Source organism: Mchenga conophoros, linkage group LG7 (genome assembly GCF_057382185.1).
Source record: "Mchenga conophoros isolate Kocher_MC1m ecotype Shallow Benthic linkage group LG7, M_conophoros_male_GT1.1, whole genome shotgun sequence".
NCBI classification, from domain to species: domain Eukaryota; kingdom Metazoa; phylum Chordata; class Actinopteri; order Cichliformes; family Cichlidae; genus Mchenga; species Mchenga conophoros.
In genome coordinates, this window is record NC_140532.1 from 18,836,960 (window position 1) to 18,858,552 (window position 21,593).

The 21,593-nt window shown below is 39.4% G+C and overlaps 3 protein-coding genes across 5 annotated transcripts; 1 reads left to right on the top strand and 2 right to left on the bottom strand.

Moving 5' to 3' along the window:
* Window positions 1-1,025: 1,025 nt before the first annotated feature.
* On the bottom strand, window positions 1,026-9,080 carry hdac10 (histone deacetylase 10). 3 transcript variants are annotated; one of them, XM_085282725.1, is made up of 21 exons: window positions 8,782-9,080; window positions 7,800-7,924; window positions 6,503-6,637; window positions 6,313-6,409; window positions 6,131-6,228; window positions 5,789-5,893; window positions 5,617-5,685; window positions 5,405-5,531; window positions 5,118-5,183; window positions 4,970-5,029; window positions 4,790-4,879; window positions 4,587-4,693; window positions 4,439-4,506; window positions 3,977-4,220; window positions 3,799-3,889; window positions 3,592-3,677; window positions 2,996-3,052; window positions 2,784-2,865; window positions 2,310-2,498; window positions 1,794-1,953; window positions 1,026-1,694 (listed from the first exon to the last, which is right to left on the bottom strand). In XM_085282725.1, exons 1-21 carry the CDS (start codon window positions 8,824-8,826, stop codon window positions 1,663-1,665), a joined length of 2,133 nt encoding a protein of 710 aa, XP_085138851.1. In that variant the 5' UTR covers window positions 8,827-9,080; the 3' UTR covers window positions 1,026-1,662. The 3 variants fall into 3 exon arrangements, with proteins under 3 accessions (XP_085138851.1, XP_085138852.1, XP_085138853.1); XM_085282726.1 differs by lacking the exon at window positions 8,782-9,080 and adding an exon at window positions 6,990-7,119 and having other exon boundaries at window positions 7,800-8,119; XM_085282727.1 differs by lacking the exon at window positions 8,782-9,080 and having other exon boundaries at window positions 6,503-6,632; window positions 7,800-8,119.
* LOC146569998 (endonuclease domain-containing 1 protein-like) lies at window positions 7,554-16,471 on the top strand. The gene is made up of 5 exons (XM_085282732.1): window positions 7,554-7,884; window positions 10,588-11,256; window positions 12,229-12,322; window positions 12,425-14,709; window positions 15,510-16,471. Exons 4-5 carry the CDS (start codon window positions 14,416-14,418, stop codon window positions 16,104-16,106), a joined length of 891 nt encoding a protein of 296 aa, XP_085138858.1. The 5' UTR covers window positions 7,554-7,884; window positions 10,588-11,256; window positions 12,229-12,322; window positions 12,425-14,415; the 3' UTR covers window positions 16,107-16,471.
* Window positions 9,829-11,689, bottom strand: aplnr2 (apelin receptor 2). The gene has a single exon (XM_085282731.1). It carries the CDS (start codon window positions 11,410-11,412, stop codon window positions 9,931-9,933), a length of 1,482 nt encoding a protein of 493 aa, XP_085138857.1. The 5' UTR covers window positions 11,413-11,689; the 3' UTR covers window positions 9,829-9,930.
* Window positions 16,472-21,593: the final 5,122 nt, after the last annotated feature.

A 21,593-nucleotide genomic window follows, 5' to 3' on the forward strand; every position in this document is an offset into this window, starting at 1 on the left:
AAATTGGAAACCTAAAACTGTTTCCAGATTTACACATCACTGTTCATGAAAATAATAAGTACCACTGTTTAGTTGCAGCTAAACTGTGAGACACAATGTAATGACAGCAGAGCCAGTGGAAGCTGGAAATGGATCACCTGTGGTTTCAGTTTTAAAATTTTGGCTACGGCTCAAATTAAAATAAAGGAAACAAGAAATTAAACGAGGCTTTTGTTTGTTTTTTTATACATGGTATTACTGGTCTGGCACACTTGAGATCAAACTGGGATGTATGTGACCCATTAATTAAACTGTACTGAATTAACTTCCAGTTTAGGTGATCAGATGACTCACCCATTTCTATCTCACATGATGAGAGGCTCAAAAGTCTTCTGTTGTGAGTCTCACAAGAAACACGGCTTACAAAGAATTGTGGTGATCTCTGAATTCAAAGATATGCAGAGATCATTTCAGAACATCACCTTTCACAGCTGTTACAACAGGAAAAAAGGAACGGGGAGACACATAACCTTAAAGTAAATATAAAAAGTTAGATTCTAGATTTATGCTTGTAAAATGTGGTGAAAAATTACATTAAAATACAATATATAAGATCTGCCTTTCTATGATCAATGCCAAACCTTTGAACTGTATAGTTAGTGTGATTTATCTGTCAGCTTTCCCATCTGTTTGTATCTAACTCTGGATCATGAGGAGGCTGACGTCTTTCCCAGCTGTCACCCAGCAAAAGAGGGCTACACCCTGGACCTGTCACCAGTGGACTGCAGGGCCGACACATATATAGACCAGCAGAAAAGAGGTCTCCTTACTTGAATGAATGAAGACTGAAAGGCTCTAAAAACTGTTAAATGTGCCCTCAAAGGTTGAGAGTGTGCATGCAAGCCTACTCAAACAGCTTCCCTGGTGGTCAACAACACCTCTGTGAGGAAAGATAGCAATACAATGCCGATGTTCAAACCACAATACTGATACCTTGGGGCGAAAAAGTACAAAAGCAAAAAAACAAAAAAACTATTTGGCAGCCATTTTTTTCTTTTACAAATGTAACATTTATTACAGAGAATATCAAAGTTGCTTATGAAAACTTCATGTTAAATTACATGACGTGTGCTATACAAGACACAACATTTCAATTTACAGCAAAAATCAGTCAACTATTCAATCATGTGAATGGCACAAAAAAAAGAAAGTATAACTATTTTGATCAGTGATTGCTTAAATAATTTTTATATTGCTGTAAAATTCATTAGCTCTTTGCACTTGGCTAGGTCTCCTGTGAAACTGATTTTGATCCAAGTGGAACTTCCTGATAAAAGAAATGAAAATTCAAAAAATCCAAATGTAACCAGCAGAAAACTGTTGTGACAAAAGAGATAAATGTCAGCTGCAGATCTGTAAACGTCATCATCTTTGTTTAGTCAACAAGGCTGATAACGCTCATACGCTGATACAACAGTACAGGTTAATCCAGCTTACCAAATAACTTAAACACTGTTTAAGTCATTGAATAGATTTTTTTTTATGAGACGGCAAAAGCTGGCGTTGATTGTGATATTGCTTGAATGAATATTATAACACATGCATAATTTCTAAGCAGCAGGACAACTGCTGTCATAATTTACCAAAAATAAAGTATCAAAAAGTCCATGACACCCTCCATCCTCAGTCTTCATCACTTCTTTGAGTTTGTGGTGCTGTTTTTAGAAGACAGAAAGTCCCGTTAATACAGTAGCAGTTATTCTAAGATCTGTGGATATTTATGTTGATTTCAAATGTGATGCTGCTGCACTCACCTGTGGTCTGAAGGAATTTCCAGTCTGCCTGCAGCCTGTGTCTCAGCTTCTCTATGGCCTCCGTGTCTTCTGTTAGCGGGGCTTGAAGTTGCTTCAGAGAGGCGGCTGGGTTACCGAGGAGGGAGGATGCTGTGAGTCCGATAAGCGCCTTCTCCTCCTCCTGAAATTAAGAAGTAAATGAATTAATACTGAACACTAAGTATGCAAACATGCTGCCAACTCCTCTTAAAATGCTTCTTAAGGTTTCACAATATAGCAAAATTAGAGGACATCTACTGTCTTCTTCTTTCAGCTGCTCCCTTTAGGGGTTGTCAGAGTAGATCGTCTGCCTCCATATCACCCTATCCCTATCATCCTCTTTTGTCACACCAACACTTTGTATATCCTCCACTACCTTCATCAAAGACTCCTTCACTACATCCATCCAACCATATATCTCCAGAGCTCCTGCCTGGCAGCTCTACATTGTTGAAGACATCTAGTGTGCCTTTATGAAATCTTCCCCAGCACTCTTACCTGTAGTACCACCAGTGTATGTCCAAGTGCAAAGCTCTGCAGTAGGCCAATTAGTTGTTGCCACAAACTGTCACTGACTCCACTATCTGGCATTCGAACCAACACAACAAGACCGGGGTCGTATTCATACCCAAGGGGCAGGAGGAGGCCAAACACAGCCTGTGTGAACCCTGACGTGTCACTGCAGCCCTGTGGGTGAACAAACAAATGCATTTAAACACATTTAAAAAACAAAAGCAAAAAAAAAAAAACCTACTCAAATTGTCTATGCAGAAAAATACATCTCAGTCGCCTTTAAGAGCTGTATCATAAAGGTTTCTGTCCAGAAATCCTTAGCAACTGTGTAATAATTCAGAAACTCTGAATATTTAATGATGCAGTTTTAAAGGAAAGGGGGCTAATGCTGACTAGCGAGATGTGTGAGTGTATATTTCTGGCAAATATTAAATGTGATTACAAAGCAAGGAGCAGTACCTTCTTCAGACACACACGAATGTAATATTTGCAGCTCTGTTCCTCAGTCTGTGCACTGCCCATCTGCACCACAAGTGTTTCCCTGAAAACAGAAAGACTTTTTCAGCATGCTGTCCTCGCCGTTATGGACAAATAGTGTGTTTTATTGCATCAATTGTGCCTTAGAGTTTGGTTTTACTAAGACTAAAACAGAGAGCATAAATGATACTCGCCTGTCTTCTGTAATATGGCTTGGGACATTCCCGTCACCCACACAGACGACCAAAACGCTGCATATATAAAGACAAGTTTTAACAAAGCAGATTGCAATCTTGCTAATAAAACTTCAATATACAAGCGCACTCCAGCGGTATATTTAGTAGGCTATATTTATCATGTTAACTTGCACCTCTGTAGTTGTGCCATAGTTGTGCTTTGCAAGTATCTTCACTTCCAAGTGATATTTTTTTACTAATTTTGCAGTTACGTCCTAAAATCTGTCTGTATAAATAAAATGACTTCACTTGTTCACAACACGAGAAAGATAATGATATTTTATTTAGATTATTTCACCAAAAAGTACATAAAAATATTAGTTCCAAATAACTCCCAGATATGCATGGATTTAGGTTAAGTGGTGATTCTAAATTTGCTGTAGGTGCAAATCTGAGCTACAATAGTTTAGACTGCATTTCCTTTGCAAAGTGACCAAGCATATTCTGTGTATGTGTGTGTTTCCTGTAAGAATATTTCTAATCATTTTTAATCTCTAGCTGATATTTAAAAAGAGCAGAAGGTGTAAGATTTGATTAAGTCGAGGTTGTTATACCGGTTGCTGAGAACAGTTGTAACGTGCTGGACAATGCTTGTCATCGCCTTGGTAACGTCAGGGACCAGTGCAAGGCCAGTGCAGATCTGAGAGCCGGGAATTAAAATTATATCATGTAGGCAGCTCAGCAAAGCACAAACTGTATTTACAAGACATGATATCATAATAGCACTCACATAAAAGAAACAAACAACATTATGGCTTTACCTCATTCTTCTCCATTTTCTCTGTCAGGGCTATAAGAGTGGAGAGGGTTATAAAAGCAGTACTGTCATCTGCGTCTCTGAGGAAACTCTCCCTTGTTTTAGAGAAAAAAAAGATTTCAAACCCAGTTACGGTGAAAACCATGAACTGAAATGAGCCACAACAACCCACTTATCCATACCTTAACTTGCTGGCTAAGAGTGGGTCAAGATCCTCTGAGAAGCTGAAGCATTCGCATCCCTCCGGGCAAGCCACGTCATCAGGGAGCACTAAAGCAGCACATACTGGAGGAGTGACGCGTTTTGGAGGTTCAGGCCACACCTTTTCCTCCGCGTCCTTTTCTTCTTCTTCTCCCTTCTCTGTCGTTTCTTCTCCTTCTCCTAATTTAATCTGTCTGGTGCTGATGGTGGAGGCGGGCAGATCAGCTGAAGAAGGGAGTAACTGTTTTGAGACCATGTCTTTTATAGTGATGAGAAGTTCAAACGGACGTAAACGTGAAATACAGCTAGCAAACCCTCAGCTAAGTGATGCTACATCACTCAGTTTGACTGAGGATGGAAACAAGTTAGAAAGAAATGAGGTTATCAGACTCCTGCAGCCTCAGGTCCCTTAAAGGCTCTGCTAAAGGCTCTGTTATGGTTACCTGCGTGTTTGAGGCACGACCAGTAGGCCTTATGAGCTGATCGGACACACTGAAGAGATTCAAGTGCACTGAAAAAGAAGAATTAAATTGCTGCAGTTATAAAACACACAAACTTTGAGACACAAATTTGACTGATTGTGATGCACACCTTATACAGGGACTTTTGAGGCTTGCAGGTCTCGGCACAGGATCTCCAAGCAATGTCTGGACTGTCTGACACACAGATTGGACGAGGGAAGTCAAGTTGTATCCCCCCTGGAAAACACAAAAACACAAGTTCCCAGACAACAGAACATTAACAGGCTGTTTTCTTGTTTCCATGTTTTAGCTGTATAGGCTGGGCGGCCTGACCTCCAGCACAGCACACAGTTTTCCTCCTGCTAGGTTCATCAGCAGGTGAGTCAGATGGGCAAAGACATCTGGAGTGGCACACATCTCACCCTAAATGTAAGTATAACAGTAAGCGAGTGGATGCAGAGGTTTATAGTGCATGCATGTAATTAGATAATGACATTAATAAATATGTCATACCTCTGGGTCACCGATGGCTGAGTCAAATCCCGCACACACCAAGACTAAGTCTGGGCAAAACTATCAAAAACAGTTGTATGCTTGAACCAAACATTTTATAGATCACCTGCCTTTAGGTAGGAAAAAGGTAATTTTTGGAATGGCTCACCTCATATGCAACTGGCAGAAGAACGTGACAGAAGACTGACAGATAGTCACCATTTTCCATGCCCACCTGAAATATCATGATGAGGTCTTTTCAGTAAAAGAATAAAACACACATACAGCTTGTACACACACAATCAGGAAAGCAAATAGCATGCATGTACACACTACCACAAACATAACCTCACTGGTGGTGGCATTATGTGACACTGTGAACTAGGCTTAAGCTAAAGCAAGAAGCAAATAGAAAAAACCCCCATAATGAAACCATAAGTGTGCAGTATTTCTGACCTTGTTCCATGGTACATTTATATTGAATCCTGCCCCTTTCTCTTTGCCAACAATGTCGTAGTCAGAATCTCTCAGATGAGGCCAGAATTTCTGATGCTCATAGCGGTGCCAAGAGAAGTAGAGCACGCTGTGAAAAGGAAAACAACAAACACAGTGAGCAGAATTTGAAACGCAAGCAGACAACATCTGCTTCTCCTTTATCAAAGACTCACCTGGGATCATCCTCAAAGCAATACTGCACCCCCTGACCGTGATGTATATCCCAGTCAACTATCAACACCCTGAAGACAAAATCTGAGGTGAATACATACAGCTGTGGATTTGTGGATCGTTAAAATCCTTAATGATTACCAGAATAAGCATAAAGACTAAAAGTCACATTACCTTTGGACTCCATATTTCTGCTTAGCATATTGAGCCGCTATAGCCACATTGTTGAACACACAGAATCCATTAGCAGCACTGCGCATACTGTGGTGTCCTGGTGGTCTATTAATAATAAAAAAGAAGCAGTTATGTAAAAAAATAAGATTTTACACTTGTTGTTGCCCACTTTGCCCATTAACTACTAAAAAGTTAATCACTAACAAACTAGTAAAAATATGAATGTAAATGTAAAGACTTAATATTTACATTCCTATTAACTCATCAATAATGGACAAAACAAAGGCACTAATACTGAACAAGCCATGAGTGCATATCAGAACTGCTGTATCTCAGCCTCACCTGACTAAAGCCATGCCATTCCTCACCTTCCCTGTCATAACACTGTCTACCAGCTGCAGTGCAGCACCAGCAGCAAGCTTGGCACAGTGGTAGATGTTCTAGGATGGTAAATGACATACAGAAGAGGATGTCAGATACAGATTTTCTGTTCCTGTTAAGCGGCTGTTAAGCGGGAGACTTACTGGGTGGAAGTAGACATCACCGTACTGACGAGTGAACTCCATAAGGTCCTCCAGACTCATGTAAGGAGTCTTCTTCACCGCCTCCAGGTATTCCTCACTGTTGAGAGGAGCAAAGTAAACACAGCTCAGTGAACTGAAACAAATATCTAAACTATATCATACCTTCATGACAGGAGTTAGATAAGATGACCTGTGAGCCAGAAGAATTTCTGCGTCCGTGGCCTCACGGACAGGTACGGAGACGCAGCGATCAGCCAGGCCAGTCCTGACCAAAGTCTCATGACTCACAGTCAGACGCTCAGGCACCTCAATCTTACAAACTGGACTGCAGGAAAACATTACACACTTAATGAATATTTGTTAATTAGAAAATAAACATGACACTGATCCATTTTACTATTCTATTTCTTTCAGCTCTTATATAAAAACAAGAAATATATAAAAGACACAGTGAGACATGCCAAATGAACTCTGTAGAAGTTAGATATGGAAAACAGCATTTTGCTAAATATGACTTTGTAAAGGAGATAACCAAAGCAACAGACTGTGCAGGAGAGAGGTGAATAAGAGAGTGCACACAGGTGGAGAGGGTGCAGATGAATGTCAGGGGTGATTTGTGGCAAAAGAATTGCAGCAAGAGTGAAAGGGAAGGTTTACAAGATGGTAGTGAGACCTGCCTTTGATGATGACAGAGCTGAAGCTGTTAATTCAGATGTTCATAGATGTAGTGAAGGAGGACATGTAAAGGGTTGGTATATCAGAGGAGGATGCTAGGATAGGGTGAAATTGAGGGAGATGTGGCGACCCCTAAAGAGAGCAGCCAAAAACAAAGAGAATAAACCCAGCAACATGGCACGGTTCAGACAAAGACATTTATTTCAGCAGTAGAACTGCAAATAGACAAGCTGGCGGCCAAAGCTCGTTGTCTTTCCAAAATAAAAGCATGAGTCTTAAACTTTAGAGTATTTTCGGCACATTTTGGCATCTAAGAGTCACAAACATAATAAATATCACAATTGCATTTACTCATTTTTTAACTGCGAAAGTTAAACCATACGTAGACCTCAATTAGTCCAAAAGAAAACAAAAACTATTTCGCAACGTTTTTAAACAGGTGGTGTAGCAGCTATAGCGGGCCGGGTGGGTGTACACTGAAAATCCCCGACCTGACTAAACGTGACCGAACAAAGTGCAACCGTAATAACCAAAACGGGTGTCTTCTCTAACTAACCGTGCCAGCAACAAGGAACAACTTAGGTTCCCATGACTTCTGACAGATCACACATTTTAGCCAGTGTTTAGTAATGGGAGAAAACTAATAACTTATTTGATGAAGTTACCCGTTCAGTGAAATTACAGTATGAAATATTTACTCCTTGATATACTTTAGGCATGTTAAGCTACAGACATTTGCAGAAAAGACATTTGAAGATTTTTCTTTTTAGCCACGTAAGCTTTATAAACGTAAACATGGATTTACTACTCACTCAACCCAGAGCAGTTTGTACTTGGTCATCTCGTCATCATAAATCAGCGCTGTTCCCATCTTCGTTATTCCTCGGGTAAGAATAGGTAAGTAACTGCGACCCTCACTATGAGAGTAGCGACGTTTCTGCAGACAGTTTCCAAAAGGACACGAAGTAAGTTTAAAATGAACCGCCGACTAATTAATTTTGATCCAACATTGGCAGATTTTTATGCAACATATAAACGAATACCAGTATAATACCAAAATTCAGTGACTGTACAAAACTGTTTACAGTTATTCATCGACGCATATGATCTTCTATGAGTTTTATGTTGGTTTTCACACAGTTCACTAGCGCAGCAGCGCCACCTGCTGGGCGGGGTTCGATACTCGTCGTTCATTATCTGTCCCACTGATACCCAAAGTGACAGAATCACCGGATAGTATCAGTGCTGGGGTATCTTGGGTCATTTACAAGAAATTCATTAAATTTGAACTAAAGTCAGATTCTTAATTTCTTAGTTTGGGCATGGTTGATTAGTCTTATTTGGATACAAACCACAAAGGTAGAACTTTATCCTTAACTTTAACTCATTGTTAAACATACAATATATGAAAAAATAAATACAAATTAACAATATTATTAGTACTGTATCCTGTATATCCTTGGACCTATATTATCTTTTTACTATTGAAGATCTACCTCACTGCACTTACACTTTATATTTTTGTGTTGATTTTTTTTAAGGTACATGGAGGTTCAAACTTCCTGTGGCTTCCTTAGTATTTAAATCAGTTATTCATGACATGTCTTGTTTGAGCTGTATGACTGTTTTGGAGACTGCTGTTTGAGGTGTTAAATGATGTCCCATTGTACTGCTACTGATACAAATGGAGGGGCCAGAGTATTCGAAACACTTTAGAGAAGCGAATGTAACAACAGCACTGAAGAGGTAAGCTCTAAAATTTGAAGTAGCTTCATAAAAAAGTGAACATTATACCTGTGTGAAAAGTGTGCCTCCTGGTAGGACGCTGTACTTGCCCATTTAAAGTCAGTGTTCTTCATAAAGGGATTATAAATCTTTTATTTTTTTCAAAGGAAACTGAAAGAAATCTCCGTCCCGGGTCATCCGTGGATCGGGTTTCCTCCGAGGCGTGGGCACCTATAAGCAGAGTTTTGTCTTTACCCTATAAGATTCAAAATTATTCAAAGTAACACTCAGGTATGCCGTTCAGCAGGTTAGTTACGACGTCGGGAGTAGCTTGGGAGAACAAGGAAACACAGACTGCTTCAGGTTGCCTTCCCAAACCAACTCAAAGGTTTATTCATCATACAACAGTTTATATAGAGGAAAAAGGTTCGTGTGTCAGCAGATTCTCAGTTCAAACCGGTACAGACCAAATAAGGAAGCGTCTTCCTGCCCTCTGAGCAAAGAAGTATCCTTTGTATAGTTTATCAGTTCAGCTACAATTTATGATTATCCCAGCGAAATACACTCCTAGACATAGAACACAGAGTTCTTTCATTAGTGAATTCTGAAACAAACCACCTGGCCTTTAACAAGCCTTTTTCTAAGAGATAAAGAAGGGAGGATGGGAGTAAGGAAGTGATCTCTGTGGTATTTTCGACCTTGAGGTACCATCCTGTGATTCTTACACATTAATTCTTGGGTCACAGAGAAAGAGAAAAACAACTAGTAAATGGGCCTTATTGAGTAACAGTTTTCCTGTATAATATCACTATAAAACAATATCCTGTAAATGCTACCATGGTATCAAAATATCACAACAGAAACTTTGCAACAAATGAAAAAAAAATTCTTTACATTACTTCCTGACATCATTTTAATAATGAATAATAAAAACAGTTTAACAAAAATCAACAAATAATTCAAGATATACAGGAGTGCAAAATATGGAAACAGTTCATGTTACATGAGAAGATTTGATTTGACCGGAGAGGATGTTTTGCATGGAATCTTAATGGAATGGGTGGAATTTTTCCTGTGTGAAACAAAGCATCAGAAACCAGAATATATATTGCATGCCTTCTTCTGATGATAATATTTATTTTGAAAATACTGACATACGTACACAATGTCATGCATTCCATTTTATTTTCACTGTTCATTACATAGGGTTAGCGTTACTTAATTGTCAGAAAACATTGCACCCTGATATCTTGACTTCTTGAGTTCTTCAGGTGTGGCAACACCCATCTCCCTAACTCCCCCCTCCTGTTCCTCCTCTGTCCTGTCTGCTGTTTCTTCCTGTGTCCTCATGGGAAAAGCTGAGCTCTGCTCCCCTTTCTCTTCAACTCCTTCAGCTTCGTGCTCTTCCTTTCCCTTTGCTCCTTTTCTTTTCATCCTGCACAACACGAGGAAAGCTCCTTTGCATCTCTTCCTAAATGATGGGTCACAGGCAGCGTAGAGGAGAGGGTTCAGGCAGGAGTTGAGGTAGGCTAAACAGGTGACATATGGATGAGCAGCCAATAATATCTGATCTAAAGAGCAGGAGTATGGGACAAATCCAAACTCAAGCAGCAGGGACACAGTTTTATTGACATGGAGAGGCAGCCAGCACAGGAAGAATGCCATCACTAACGTGACAATGACCCTGAGGAGTCTGCGCTGCCGTCTACGGTCAGGACGAGGGCCCCGTCCGAAATGTCTGCTGAGTAGTTGGACCAGTGAGCAGTAGCAGACCAATAAGATGACAAAAGGAAGCAGGAAGCCAATAAGAGTTGATTTAATACTTAATGCAGCAGCCCACCACATCTCTGTCCTGTTTTTTTCTTCCTCCTCCAGCTCTGCTCCAGTCAGCATGGAGTAATCCATCTGGCAAGAAAGGAAGACAGACCTGGAATCAGCGGGTTCCAGCTGCCAGTCGTCCTCATATTCAGGGTCAAGCTCCACCTCCCGGACAGAGCGCAGCAGCAAACCGGGAAGTGCCAGTATTCCCGCCAGCACCCACATCCCTCCAAGTATCCACAAAGCCTTGCTGGGGCAGCTCCTTGGTGCATGGTGGCTGGAGTGCCGGTGCCTAGTCAGAACCCAGTAGCGCTCCACACTTAGCATGCTCAGGCTGAACACGCTGGCATACATGTTCAGAGCTGTGAGGAAGCTGCTAATCTGGCAGAGAGGTTGCCCAAAAGGCCAGTGGTAGCCCATCGCTGTGTAGACGGCCCAAAGAGGAAGAGTCACAAGGAAACAAAGGTCAGCTAAAGCTAAACTGGCAATCAGAGAGTCAGTCAGCGAGCAAGAGGGACGGGAGATGGAGGGAGAGCAAGAGGATGAGGTGGAGGAATGGGAGGATGTTCTGTAGCTTTGCCTGGAGGAAAATCCACAGTTTGAACTTTGAAATTTGCCAGTGTTGTTAATGTGCTGCTGACTGCTTCTAAAAATGTTGCTGCAGCAGAACTGGCCATCTTCTGCTGGCTTTCGGTCCCTTCTCCTCCTCCCCTTCACTCGGTCCAGGTAGGCCCAAAGCACCAGGCTGTTGCCAGGACAACCAACCAGAAATGCTAGCAGGTAGACAGATGGGATGATGAAAAACGAGGGAGACCAGTCACTGTAGTCACAGAGAGGGGGGTTGGTAGGAGCAGGGGAGGCGAGATAAGCTGGTTCTGACATCACTCTGTATATACTTGGTTTTTTATCGAAAAGGTTTTGGCATTAAAATCCACTGGAGTTTTGAAATACTGTAGCCAAAACAGCATAATATCTAGATGTGAAGAGACAAGATTCCTGCACTGGAGGAATGGTTTTAGGTGAAGAGGTCCAAATTCCAGGAGTGGATAAGCCTCCAGTTCACATCTGTTGATTTTGATGGTCTGGAAATTCAGTGAAAGATACAAATAGATTTTAAAAACTTTAGCTACACTCATTTTTGGGATTATGTAAATTTATGTTTTTTCCATGCTCATGCTTCTCCCGAAAATATATTAAGGATCATGAGGACCTCACTTTTTTCTATACAGCAATTTAAACACTTAGACAAACAATTTTAGGCAATTTTAACATAATTTAAAACTCATACAAGACAACAAACAGAATCAAGACTGCAACAGTGCACACTAAAACCTTAAGTAAGGAATTTCTAGGACCACTTTCACTGTGATGACAAAACATGATTTAACTGAGTAAACATTTATAGCTTTCTGCTTTCACGTTCAATTCTGAAAGTGAATTCTGAAAATCTGCATAAAGCTCTCTCCAACTGGCGTGTTTTATAAATACATTTTTTATCTTGACTATGTGAAATAAGAGAGGATTTTGATGAAGACGCTTACCTTATACTTGCTTTATTACCTTGGATAAAACCAATTCACAGGTGCTTACAACCATGGTACGATAGTTGTTTAAAATGGAGCACTGTAACAAAAAATAATTTCCCCCAGGGATCAATAAAGTATTCTGATTCTGATTCTGATTCTGATTGTTATACAGAAATCAGCATCATCCCATCTTCTCCTGCTGAACTTCCAGTCTGGGTTTTCTTCTGTCTCTCTCTCTATCTCAGCTTCTGTAACAACTGAAGAAGGTGAGTGTTTCTCTTAAGTCTAAATATACACCAGTGTCGCCTAAACACACACACAAGTAAACTAAAACCCAGAACCCTCCTTTCTCCCATTCTCCAAACTAGACCACCCCAGCAGAAAGTAACAAGACCTGCAAGCATCAACCCCCCCAACACAAACATACTCACCTCCCAAGAGACACAATAACTCCACTCATCCTTCCCCCCACAAACTCGAGATACACAAACAGAGTCCTCCGTCTCCTATACTGCTCGTATTCTCCATGCAAAGACACAAACAGATCCAAATGCACCTATAGTACACAAATACGTGCAAACACAAGCACCCTCTTTGTTGTCGGGGGTCTCACATTTGCTCTCAGTGGTCAAATGCGGCTACCCACACTGAGAGCAAATAACAGCCCTCACATTCATAGTCAGACTACAATATCAGAATAGAGGCAGCCTTCATGAATACAATGAAAAGGCCTTCAAGCCATTGATCCCTACCCAGTGTAAACTGGGACAGAAATAAGAATTTCCATGTGAAAGTACATCCAAACCCACAGCTGTGTTGTCTCATGTCTTATGGAAGCTGCTAAAAAGTCCATTAAAATCATGCTCAGCATGGATTCTGAGATCCTTTCTCAATTTCAGCTGTACAAACAGCATTATCAGTTATATTCAAAGGAGTAAGACACTTTGATCGAAGTAACAAAGTCAGTTTAGTCCAAGAAATGTATTCGTTTTATGGACTTATTTATCTTCATTCTGCTCATCCTTAAAGTGCATGTTCTCTTTTGGACTTTCTTCCTAATAATGAATATGGTAAACAATGACTCACACTGTTAGTTGTTATGCTTACGAAATGCAATAATAAATGATTAGGACTTAATAATAAAATCATTCCAATTTATAAGATGATAAAAGAGTATCTTTAAGAGGTAGTTGGAAATGTCCTGTCTAAACCTACATATTGTAAGGAGGGAGGGATAATGACGAATGGGGTCAGCGTGGAATTACAGTGTAAATAGTGAAGATGTTAGGATAATAAACAGGAAGTGCGTGTTTCCACAGAGGTCATTCTGCCACTAACCTGTAGCTATGGGAACAGATGTTTCTAAAAAACAAACAAAAAAACATTCCAGTCAGTCTTTTCTCTTATAACACACACACACACAAGCACACACATGCACACAGACACAAGCAAACACACACACATGCACACAAAACTTTACTGCTGAGAAGAAAGGAAAGGCAGAGTAAATACAAGTAAAAAGAAAAGAAAACTGTAGGCTGTTGTGTGCTGATCTCAGAGGTCAGTTTGCATCTGTTTTCAGATTTTATTCAGTCTACCTACTTGTATTTTTGCTAAAATGTCAGTATAATTCTTGTATTTTATCATGCCCCTCAATGCAATACAGCATAAAAAATAAAACTAATAACTGAAATATGTTGTATTGTCATCAAGCTGTCCAGCAGTATATAAACACAATCATCTTCAGCTGCAAAATTAAAGCAATAAAGACTCTAATTAATCAATAATATAACAATTATGACCCCACATAAAGAGTATTATTAGATATTGATGATAAAAATGTTTTTTTTTACTTTAGTAGGATTAAGTAGAATTTTACCCAGATACAGAGTGTAAATACTTGTTTTTCCATTTTTTCACTGTTTTTTTTTTTTTTACAACAGTTACTCATTAGTCTACAAAAGGCGTGTAAGTGTGCAATAAAGTGCAATGCCACTTTTCACATTTCACCTAAATTCATGCATAGAGCTGCATATGAGCCTGAATTTCAGACCACTGTCATCAATTTCTTAAAACTATATTTCTCCTTTTATTTCATAGAGAATCCTTGTAAATCTAACCATATGTTTAGGATGCCTACAAGTCTTCCACTTGAAAAATGTTCTTTCGGCTTTGCTGTGCCTGTTAATTGGTACCTTTTTAAACATGGTAGTGGATCGTTTGCCTGCTGAAAGGAGAACAAGATAAGGATTTGCATAATATGCCTGATATGGAAAGAGCCACAAGACAGGCAAAAAGCACACAGCGGTAGAGTCTTTCATGGGGATTAAATGCACTGTGGAGAAATAGATGTTTCATCATGTCTGTCTACAGAACAGATCAAGCTTTCATCTGTCTTCTGATTGTCGTGATGGTAGGAGGCGAGGTGCAGGAAAGCCTTTCATCCGAGTGTAAGCAATTTTTGTATATGGGGACGCTGCTTCGAGGGCTTCAAGAGCAGTCGTTTAAAAAGATTTGCCAGTTCTATGGGGGTAAGCCACGATTTGTAACCCTCTACGACACCTTCAACCACATCCCTATTTATTCTGCCTACACCTTCAAGCGCTCAGACGGCTCCAAGAAAGTGGACGTGCCTTGGATGTATGAGCCGCAGGTAGGCAGGGTTGCTAGCTTTGCTGTCTGAGCCTTCAAATGTGTTCTGACCATCTGCCAAAAAATGGTGGTGTTTCTGTATTTTGTTTCTGTGTGTGTCTGTGTGTGTGTGTCTAATATTTGCTGATATTCTCATGCACTGGTAAATAGGCTGTAGTCAACAGAACAGGGTTATATATAAAATAATGACCTGTATTGCAAGTCTCTTTATGCCCGTTGTACAATATAATCAATCCAATGCCATTTTTTTCTCTCAATATGACGTGATATCATTCATGACAAATATGTTGAGATACAGATATGTATGAGAGCTTATGGACGAATAGTAATTCACCACAGTTTAAATACAACTAATCATTTCACTTTTTGCCACTAGGTGCTTGTCACAAAGTTTGAAAATTGAAACTCCAGTTTTATCAATAAATGCACTACTACCACTGCTGTGAGGTTACCAGAAGGTCAAAAGTTCTTTTTTATCAAGTAAAATGCTGTTGCTGCAAAAAATTACAACCTGAATGTTCTGTTTTTGCTAATTCACTGTGATCAGTGCAAATGTATAGGTTATGTATGTTAAAATATATTAAAATAAACATAGTTGAACTAACACTTTTTACTAGCAGCATCTCAGCCTTTTAATAATCTTTTTGTAAATGATCAGTGAAGCCCATTTTCAGAATGCACACCCTTTAAATAAAATGAAGATGACACATTTAGTGTTGTTGCTGGTAATAAATAATATAAATATATAAGAAATCTAAATATCCTGTTTATTTTACAATTTTAACATGACCATGTTAATAGCTCTCCTCAGTGTCCGGCCCCAGAGACATGCAGCAGCTGCCTTCAGAAAATGTGCATGGGAGTTTTGAGGATGCTCAGGCTGTGCTTGAGGACTACTCCGACACTGTGATCTACGAACGCGGTCAGCTCAATCCAGACGAGCACCAGGCCGACCCTGACGACAAAGCAGCCACCTACACGTTGACAAATGTGGTTCCTCAGGCTCGTGAGTTCAACATTGGTCCATGGAAACAACACGAGAACACTATCCGCAGGAGGCTCAACAACTACTGCAGGGGCACCGCCTATGTGGTCACCGGGGTCACCACGTCAGGCCACACAATCCGCCGTCACAACATCAACCGTGTGGGCATCCCTACCTACCTGTGGTCAGCCTACTGTTGCCCTGATTATGACCACAATGCTCCGTACTCCGAGCGCTCCAAGTTCCCTGCGTTTGCATCTCGTGGGCTCAACGACAGAGAAAATAATAAAGTTATAGAGATGACGGTGCAGCAGCTGGAGGATTTCCTGAAGAGAGTAACTTATGTTGACAGCTCTTTCCAGATATTCTATGACAACTGCCTGCCTCCTAATGGTGCACCACATTTGTCTTAAAAAATTAATTACATTTCCATTAGTGTGTAAAACAATCAAAATGTTTGTTCATCTTCACATTATCTCTGGCAAACCCATGCTCCTTATAAATTAAAACTACACTTGCCTCTGTAGGCCTTTTGTTCAGGACAGAGATTAGACCAGCTGTTTTACATTTTCTCGTACACCTTAACTACAGCAGTTCTCTGCACCTCAGTTTGCACTAGTTCTACAGCCTTAGAAGAGCATTTCTAGATTTTGGGAAAAGTACTCGCTGCTAATTGCTCTGACATTTGGATTTCAAACTGTACCATTAAATGTGAACTACACACAAAAGAAACAACATTATGGCCATTTAATTAGAATATAAAAATAAAATCCTCTTTCTGTCTGCTACTCTATTTTTTTGTGACTGTCTATTCATTTTGTTCAGCGTCTGGTCTCTTTACTCGTTTTTTCACACAGGAGGTCACACATGATACAGTATTATAACATAAAACAGACAAGCCGATATTAACTCCATGAATTATATCAGTGAATGAGACTGAATGAATGATATTTCGGGCAGATCCTGGCAGTTGGCATATGACAGCAGGTGGTCATCTCAACTGTGGATGCTGTGACCAGCAGCAGATTGATAAAGAGCCCATATGAGTCAAAGAATAACTTGCTGATGTGACCAGAAGAGGGAGACCCTATCAGTGTGATCTCAAGCTTCACTATTTTCACTTTTGGGGGAGTGAAAAGAGAGAAACAAGGTCATGTTCAGCTGTGTCTGTTACTTTACAGTAATGTCCACATTTGTCCAATCCATTCTGAACCCTGAAAATTTATGAAACTATATACATAAAAATGACTGTAATCCATAATAAATTAATTAAACAGACATGTTTTATTCTAAAATCCCTTGGATTGAAGTTGAAAGTCTGAATTTCAATCACATATTGATTGATTTAAAATAGACTGTGATGGAGCATAGAGGCAAAATGATCAAAAATCATGGCATTGTCTAAAAACGTATGGACCCAATATTATGCTGCAAATTGAATCACTTTTGCTATTCCCAAAAGGAGAATGAAACTAAGAAGAAGTAGTGTAGATAGTCTAACTAAATACAGTTGTAATGATTGTGTATTCAATTCAATTTTATTTTATTTATACAGCACCAAATCACAACAAGAGTCACTTCAAGGTGCTTTATGTTGTAAGGTAAACCCTACAATAACACATACAGAGAAGAACCCAACAATCATATGACCCCCTATGAGCAAACACTTTGGTGACAGTAAGAAGGAAAACATCCCTTTTAACAGGAAGAAACCTCCCACAGAACCAGGCTCAGGGAGGGGCAGCCATATGTTGGGGTGAAGGGAAGAAGACAGAAAAAAGACATGCTGTGGAAGTGATCTGGCGTCATAGAAAGATAGGTTTCATCTGCATAGCACTGAAAATGTATGCTATGCCTTCTGATGAAGGGAAGCATGTATAATGTAAACAGAATTGGTCCTAGCACTGAACCCTGTGGAACTCTTTTACATGAACAAAGTGGAATCTGTTGGATAGATATGATTCAAACCACTGCAGTGCAGTACCTGTAATACCTACAGCGTGCTCTAATCAGATATTATGGTCGACAGTATCGAACGCTGCACTAAGGTCTAGCAGGACAAGCACAGAGATGAGTCCACTGTCAGAGGCCATAAGAAGATCATTTGTAACCTTCACTAAAGCTGTTTCTGTGCTGTGATGAGCTCTGAAACCTGACTGAAACTCTTCAAATAAACCATTCCTCTGCAGATGATCTGTTAGCTGTGTGACAACTACTCTTTCAAGGATTTTTGATATGAAAGGAAGATTGGAGATTGGCCTATAATTAATTAAAACAGCAAAAGATGTTTTTTTTTTTAAGTAACAGTTTAACTACAGCCAGCTTTAAGGCCTATGGCACATAGCCAATTATTAGAGATAGGTTAATCATATTTAAGATTGAAGCATTAATTCTTTGTAGGACTTCTTAGAGCAGTTTTGTGGGAATGGGGTCTAAAAGACAAGTTGATGGTTTGAAGGAAGTAATTACTGAAGTTAACTCAGAAAGATCAATTGGAGAAAAAGAGTCTAAATGAATATCAATGGTACTGAAAGTAGCTGTAAATAATGTTACATCTGTGAAATGATTTTGAGTAATTTTTTCTCCAATGGTTAAAATTTTAATTGTAAAGAAATTCATGAAGTCATTACTAGTTAGGGTTGAAGGAATTGTTGGCTCAACAGTGCTCTGAGTTTTTGTCAGCCTGGCTACAGTGCTGAAGAGAAACCTGGGGTTGTTCTTATTTTTTTCAATCAGTGATGAATAGTAAGATGTTCTGGCTTTGTGGAGGGCTTTCTTATAAAGCAACAAACTATTTCTCCAGGCTAAATGATGATCCTCTAAATTATGTGACACACCATTTCCTCTCCAGCTTACGAGTCATCTGCTTTAGGCTACATGTTTGGGAATTATACCACGGAGTCAGGTACTTCTGATTTGAGACCTTACAGGAGCTACAGTATCCAGAGTCATATGTAGTGAGGAGGCAAAGTTATTAACAAGATAATCAACCTCTGTTGGAGTAGCTCTGCTCTGTGTTGGTGCAGGGCCTTGAACATGATAACAGTGGGTGAATTATATTCTTAAACTTAGTTACAGCTTTCAGAAAGACATCTACTGTGATGAAGTCTACTCCCCACTGCTATTTAACACTGTTAAATGTAAAATTTTTATTCCATATGTTAAAACAAGATCTAGAGTGTGATTAAAGTGGTGGGTGGGTTCTCTTACATTTTGAGAGAAGCCAGCTGTGTCTAATAACAGATTAAATGCTGTGTTGAGGCTGTCACTTTTACATCTACATGGAAGTTAAAATCACCCACAATAATTAATTTATCTGAGCTGAGCACTAAATCAGGTAACAAGTCTGAGAAATCAGACAGAAACTCTGTGTGAGGCCCAGGAGGATGCTAGATGATAACAAATAAGGCTGTTTTTTGAGTTTTCCAGCTGGGGTGGACAAGGCCAAGCATTAGACTTTAAAATGAATTAAGTCTGTTTTGGTCTTCAGTTGATTAACAAGCTGGTGTGGAAAATTGCTGCCACACTGCCCCCTTGGCCTCTGCTTCGAGGATTCTTATAGTTAGTATGACTCAGGGGTGTTGATTCATTTAAACATAGGTTTCTGTAAGGTGGAGTATTTGTTGATCAATCTCTAACAGCGACTTGGAAGAGAGACCTAATGTTTAATAACCCACATTTCACTGTTTTATTCTTTGGTGCTGTTGATGATACTGTGTTCCTTTTTCTTTGTGATTTTTTAAAATGTCTAAGTCATTTTTTGATGATTTTTATCTGTTTTTTTGTCTGTTTGGGAGCAGAGATAGTCTCTAAGCGGATGGGGTTTTGGGGTGATAACAGGAGGAGAGAAGCATGAGAGTATGAGAGATGTTAAGGCATATGGTGAAATAGATGGTGAAATTAGGAGGAAGTTAGATAGTGCTGTGGTGTCATGAGTTATGGTTTGAGGCGAGGCATTCACATGCTTTATCAGATGCTACCCATCCTGTTATTAGCTCTCAAAAGCTCCATACTCAACCATCTCTAGAGTTACAGGGGGAGATTTGTGTAACTGCAGTAGTCGCAGAAAAAGAACCAAGACACTGACTTTGCACAGGGACAGGCATCTGGTGACAAGGGAGCATTTTAAATTAGCTTCTTCTATTTTCAAAGAATTTGTGCTTTACAGAACACAATAAACTCAAATCAAAAACAAATCAAAATCATAAACATAAAAAATATAAATAAATAAATACATTTTGAAATATTTCCTAACTGCAGACAGCACAAGTGCATGAATTTGGTAATTTATGTCAAAACACATTTATTTTTTATTAGATAGTTGGCATTGATGTTAATTGATATTGCTATTTTATTGTGTGTTATTTTATTGTGTGATTTGTATGTTTGTACAGCACTTTGGTCAACACCACTTGTAGGAGCCATAATTAAATGTATTGAATTTTGTTGATCACTGGGTTTTCATTTGTTTGGTTGCTATGGTGATGCGTAACGGGAGTCACGTGGGTGCTAGAGGTGACATTAAGAGGGCGTTGTCAGTCTGTCTGTCATTCACTGGTTTTGATTTTGACAGAGAGGAGGGCTGGGTAGCCGTAGTTTTTTGTTGACCGCTGCACAACAAGTTTCCCGTTGTTGCATTAGAGCCTGTGATGTTTTAAGAGTCTGAATCAGGAGCCGATCACATTACTCTGTAAACTCTCAAAGCACTTTAATAAACAAGAAAACAATTCCACCTCTCGCATTATTGCGTAAAGTTGACAGCGTGTCGGGCAAATAGGCAGGCTCCATCCCCGGCCTCTAGCGACTGTGGAAGTCGCTACACCACTGTTGTAATTAAAAGTGATGTATAAATAAAGAAATAGAAATATGCAGAGAACATGCAAACGCCACACAAAAAGGGCTGAGCTAACCAGGAACCTTCTTACTGGTGTTACCCACTTCAGTATCATATATGATTTCGGTATAATCAGCACTGGAATCAGCACATGTGTTGCATGAAAGAGAAGGACTGAACGATCAATTTCTTTGAAATTGAAGTTACAAATTGAGACAATGAAAAATTAACAATTTAACTATATATTATTTAATTATATATTTCAATTCTCATTCTTGCATTAAAATATAGAGCGTGCACAACGTTTTAAATCTCTCATAAGTGAAGCTTGTGTTTAAAAAATTATATTATTCATCCAGACCAAGAAGAAAAAGTAGTGTAAGCTCATCTTCATTAGTATTTGTGAGAGGATGTCAGACATGCTTTTACACTGTGAGTTGAGGTTTTGTTGTGAGATATTCACACATTCATCATCCACACTCTAACTCACCCTGACAAGGGACAGACACCTACCAGCTTGCACAAAGACTCAGTAAGTAACATATTTGTCTCCCTCTGTTTCTGTCCTTTTGATGTACAATTCAGATGTTTTTTCCTTAAATTTTTTCATACACCACCCTGTTTCTGTTTAAAGGAACCACTAAGAATGGTTTTGTGCAGGGTGCAGAGACGTTGGAGTAAATGATTAAATAAATAAGAAATGGATATGTATCCAGCATATGCTGGATATGTTCTTAGTGCTTATTTTCTGATTATAGTGTTTTATGTATTTTAATAATAAAGGCCTGTATAAAGGAAGGCCAGCTTTGACTCACAAACCAAGTGCTCAGCCAGACTAAAAATAAAGGAAGAGCTGCAGAGGCATATTAATAAAGAACAGGAAACCAGACAGAAAAAGCAGAACTAAGTAACACAGAAGTAGTTGTTTTTATCTAAACTATGTGTGACGTGTAAAGGACTATATGCTAGAGATCTGCAAAATGGCTTTGGGCTGTGCATGTCTCTCTCTTCCAGAAGATGATTAAATAAAATAATTATAAATATTTTGACTAACTGAGTCGTGTTC

What these genes read in the sequence shown, in the direction of transcription:
- hdac10 (XM_085282725.1), bottom strand. Translation starts at nt 8,826, where the DNA reads ATGGGCAAGTACAGCGTCCTACCAGGAGGCACACTTTTCACACAG. An exon ending in CAGAAATATGGAGTCCAAAG is followed by an intron (nt 5,686 to 5,788) that starts GTAATGTGACTT and finishes TTTTGTCTTCAG; the next exon opens with GGTGTTGATAGTTGACTGGG. An exon ending in CTCAAAAGTCCCTGTATAAG is followed by an intron (nt 4,507 to 4,586) that starts GTGTGCATCACA and finishes CTTCTTTTTCAG; the next exon opens with TGCACTTGAATCTCTTCAGT.
- aplnr2 (XM_085282731.1), bottom strand. Translation starts at nt 11,412, where the DNA reads ATGTCAGAACCAGCTTATCTCGCCTCCCCTGCTCCTACCAACCCCCCT.
- LOC146569998 (XM_085282732.1), top strand. Translation starts at nt 14,416, where the DNA reads ATGTCTGTCTACAGAACAGATCAAGCTTTCATCTGTCTTCTGATTGTC. An exon ending in CTTGGATGTATGAGCCGCAG is followed by an intron (nt 14,710 to 15,509) that starts GTAGGCAGGGTT and finishes CCATGTTAATAG; the next exon opens with CTCTCCTCAGTGTCCGGCCC.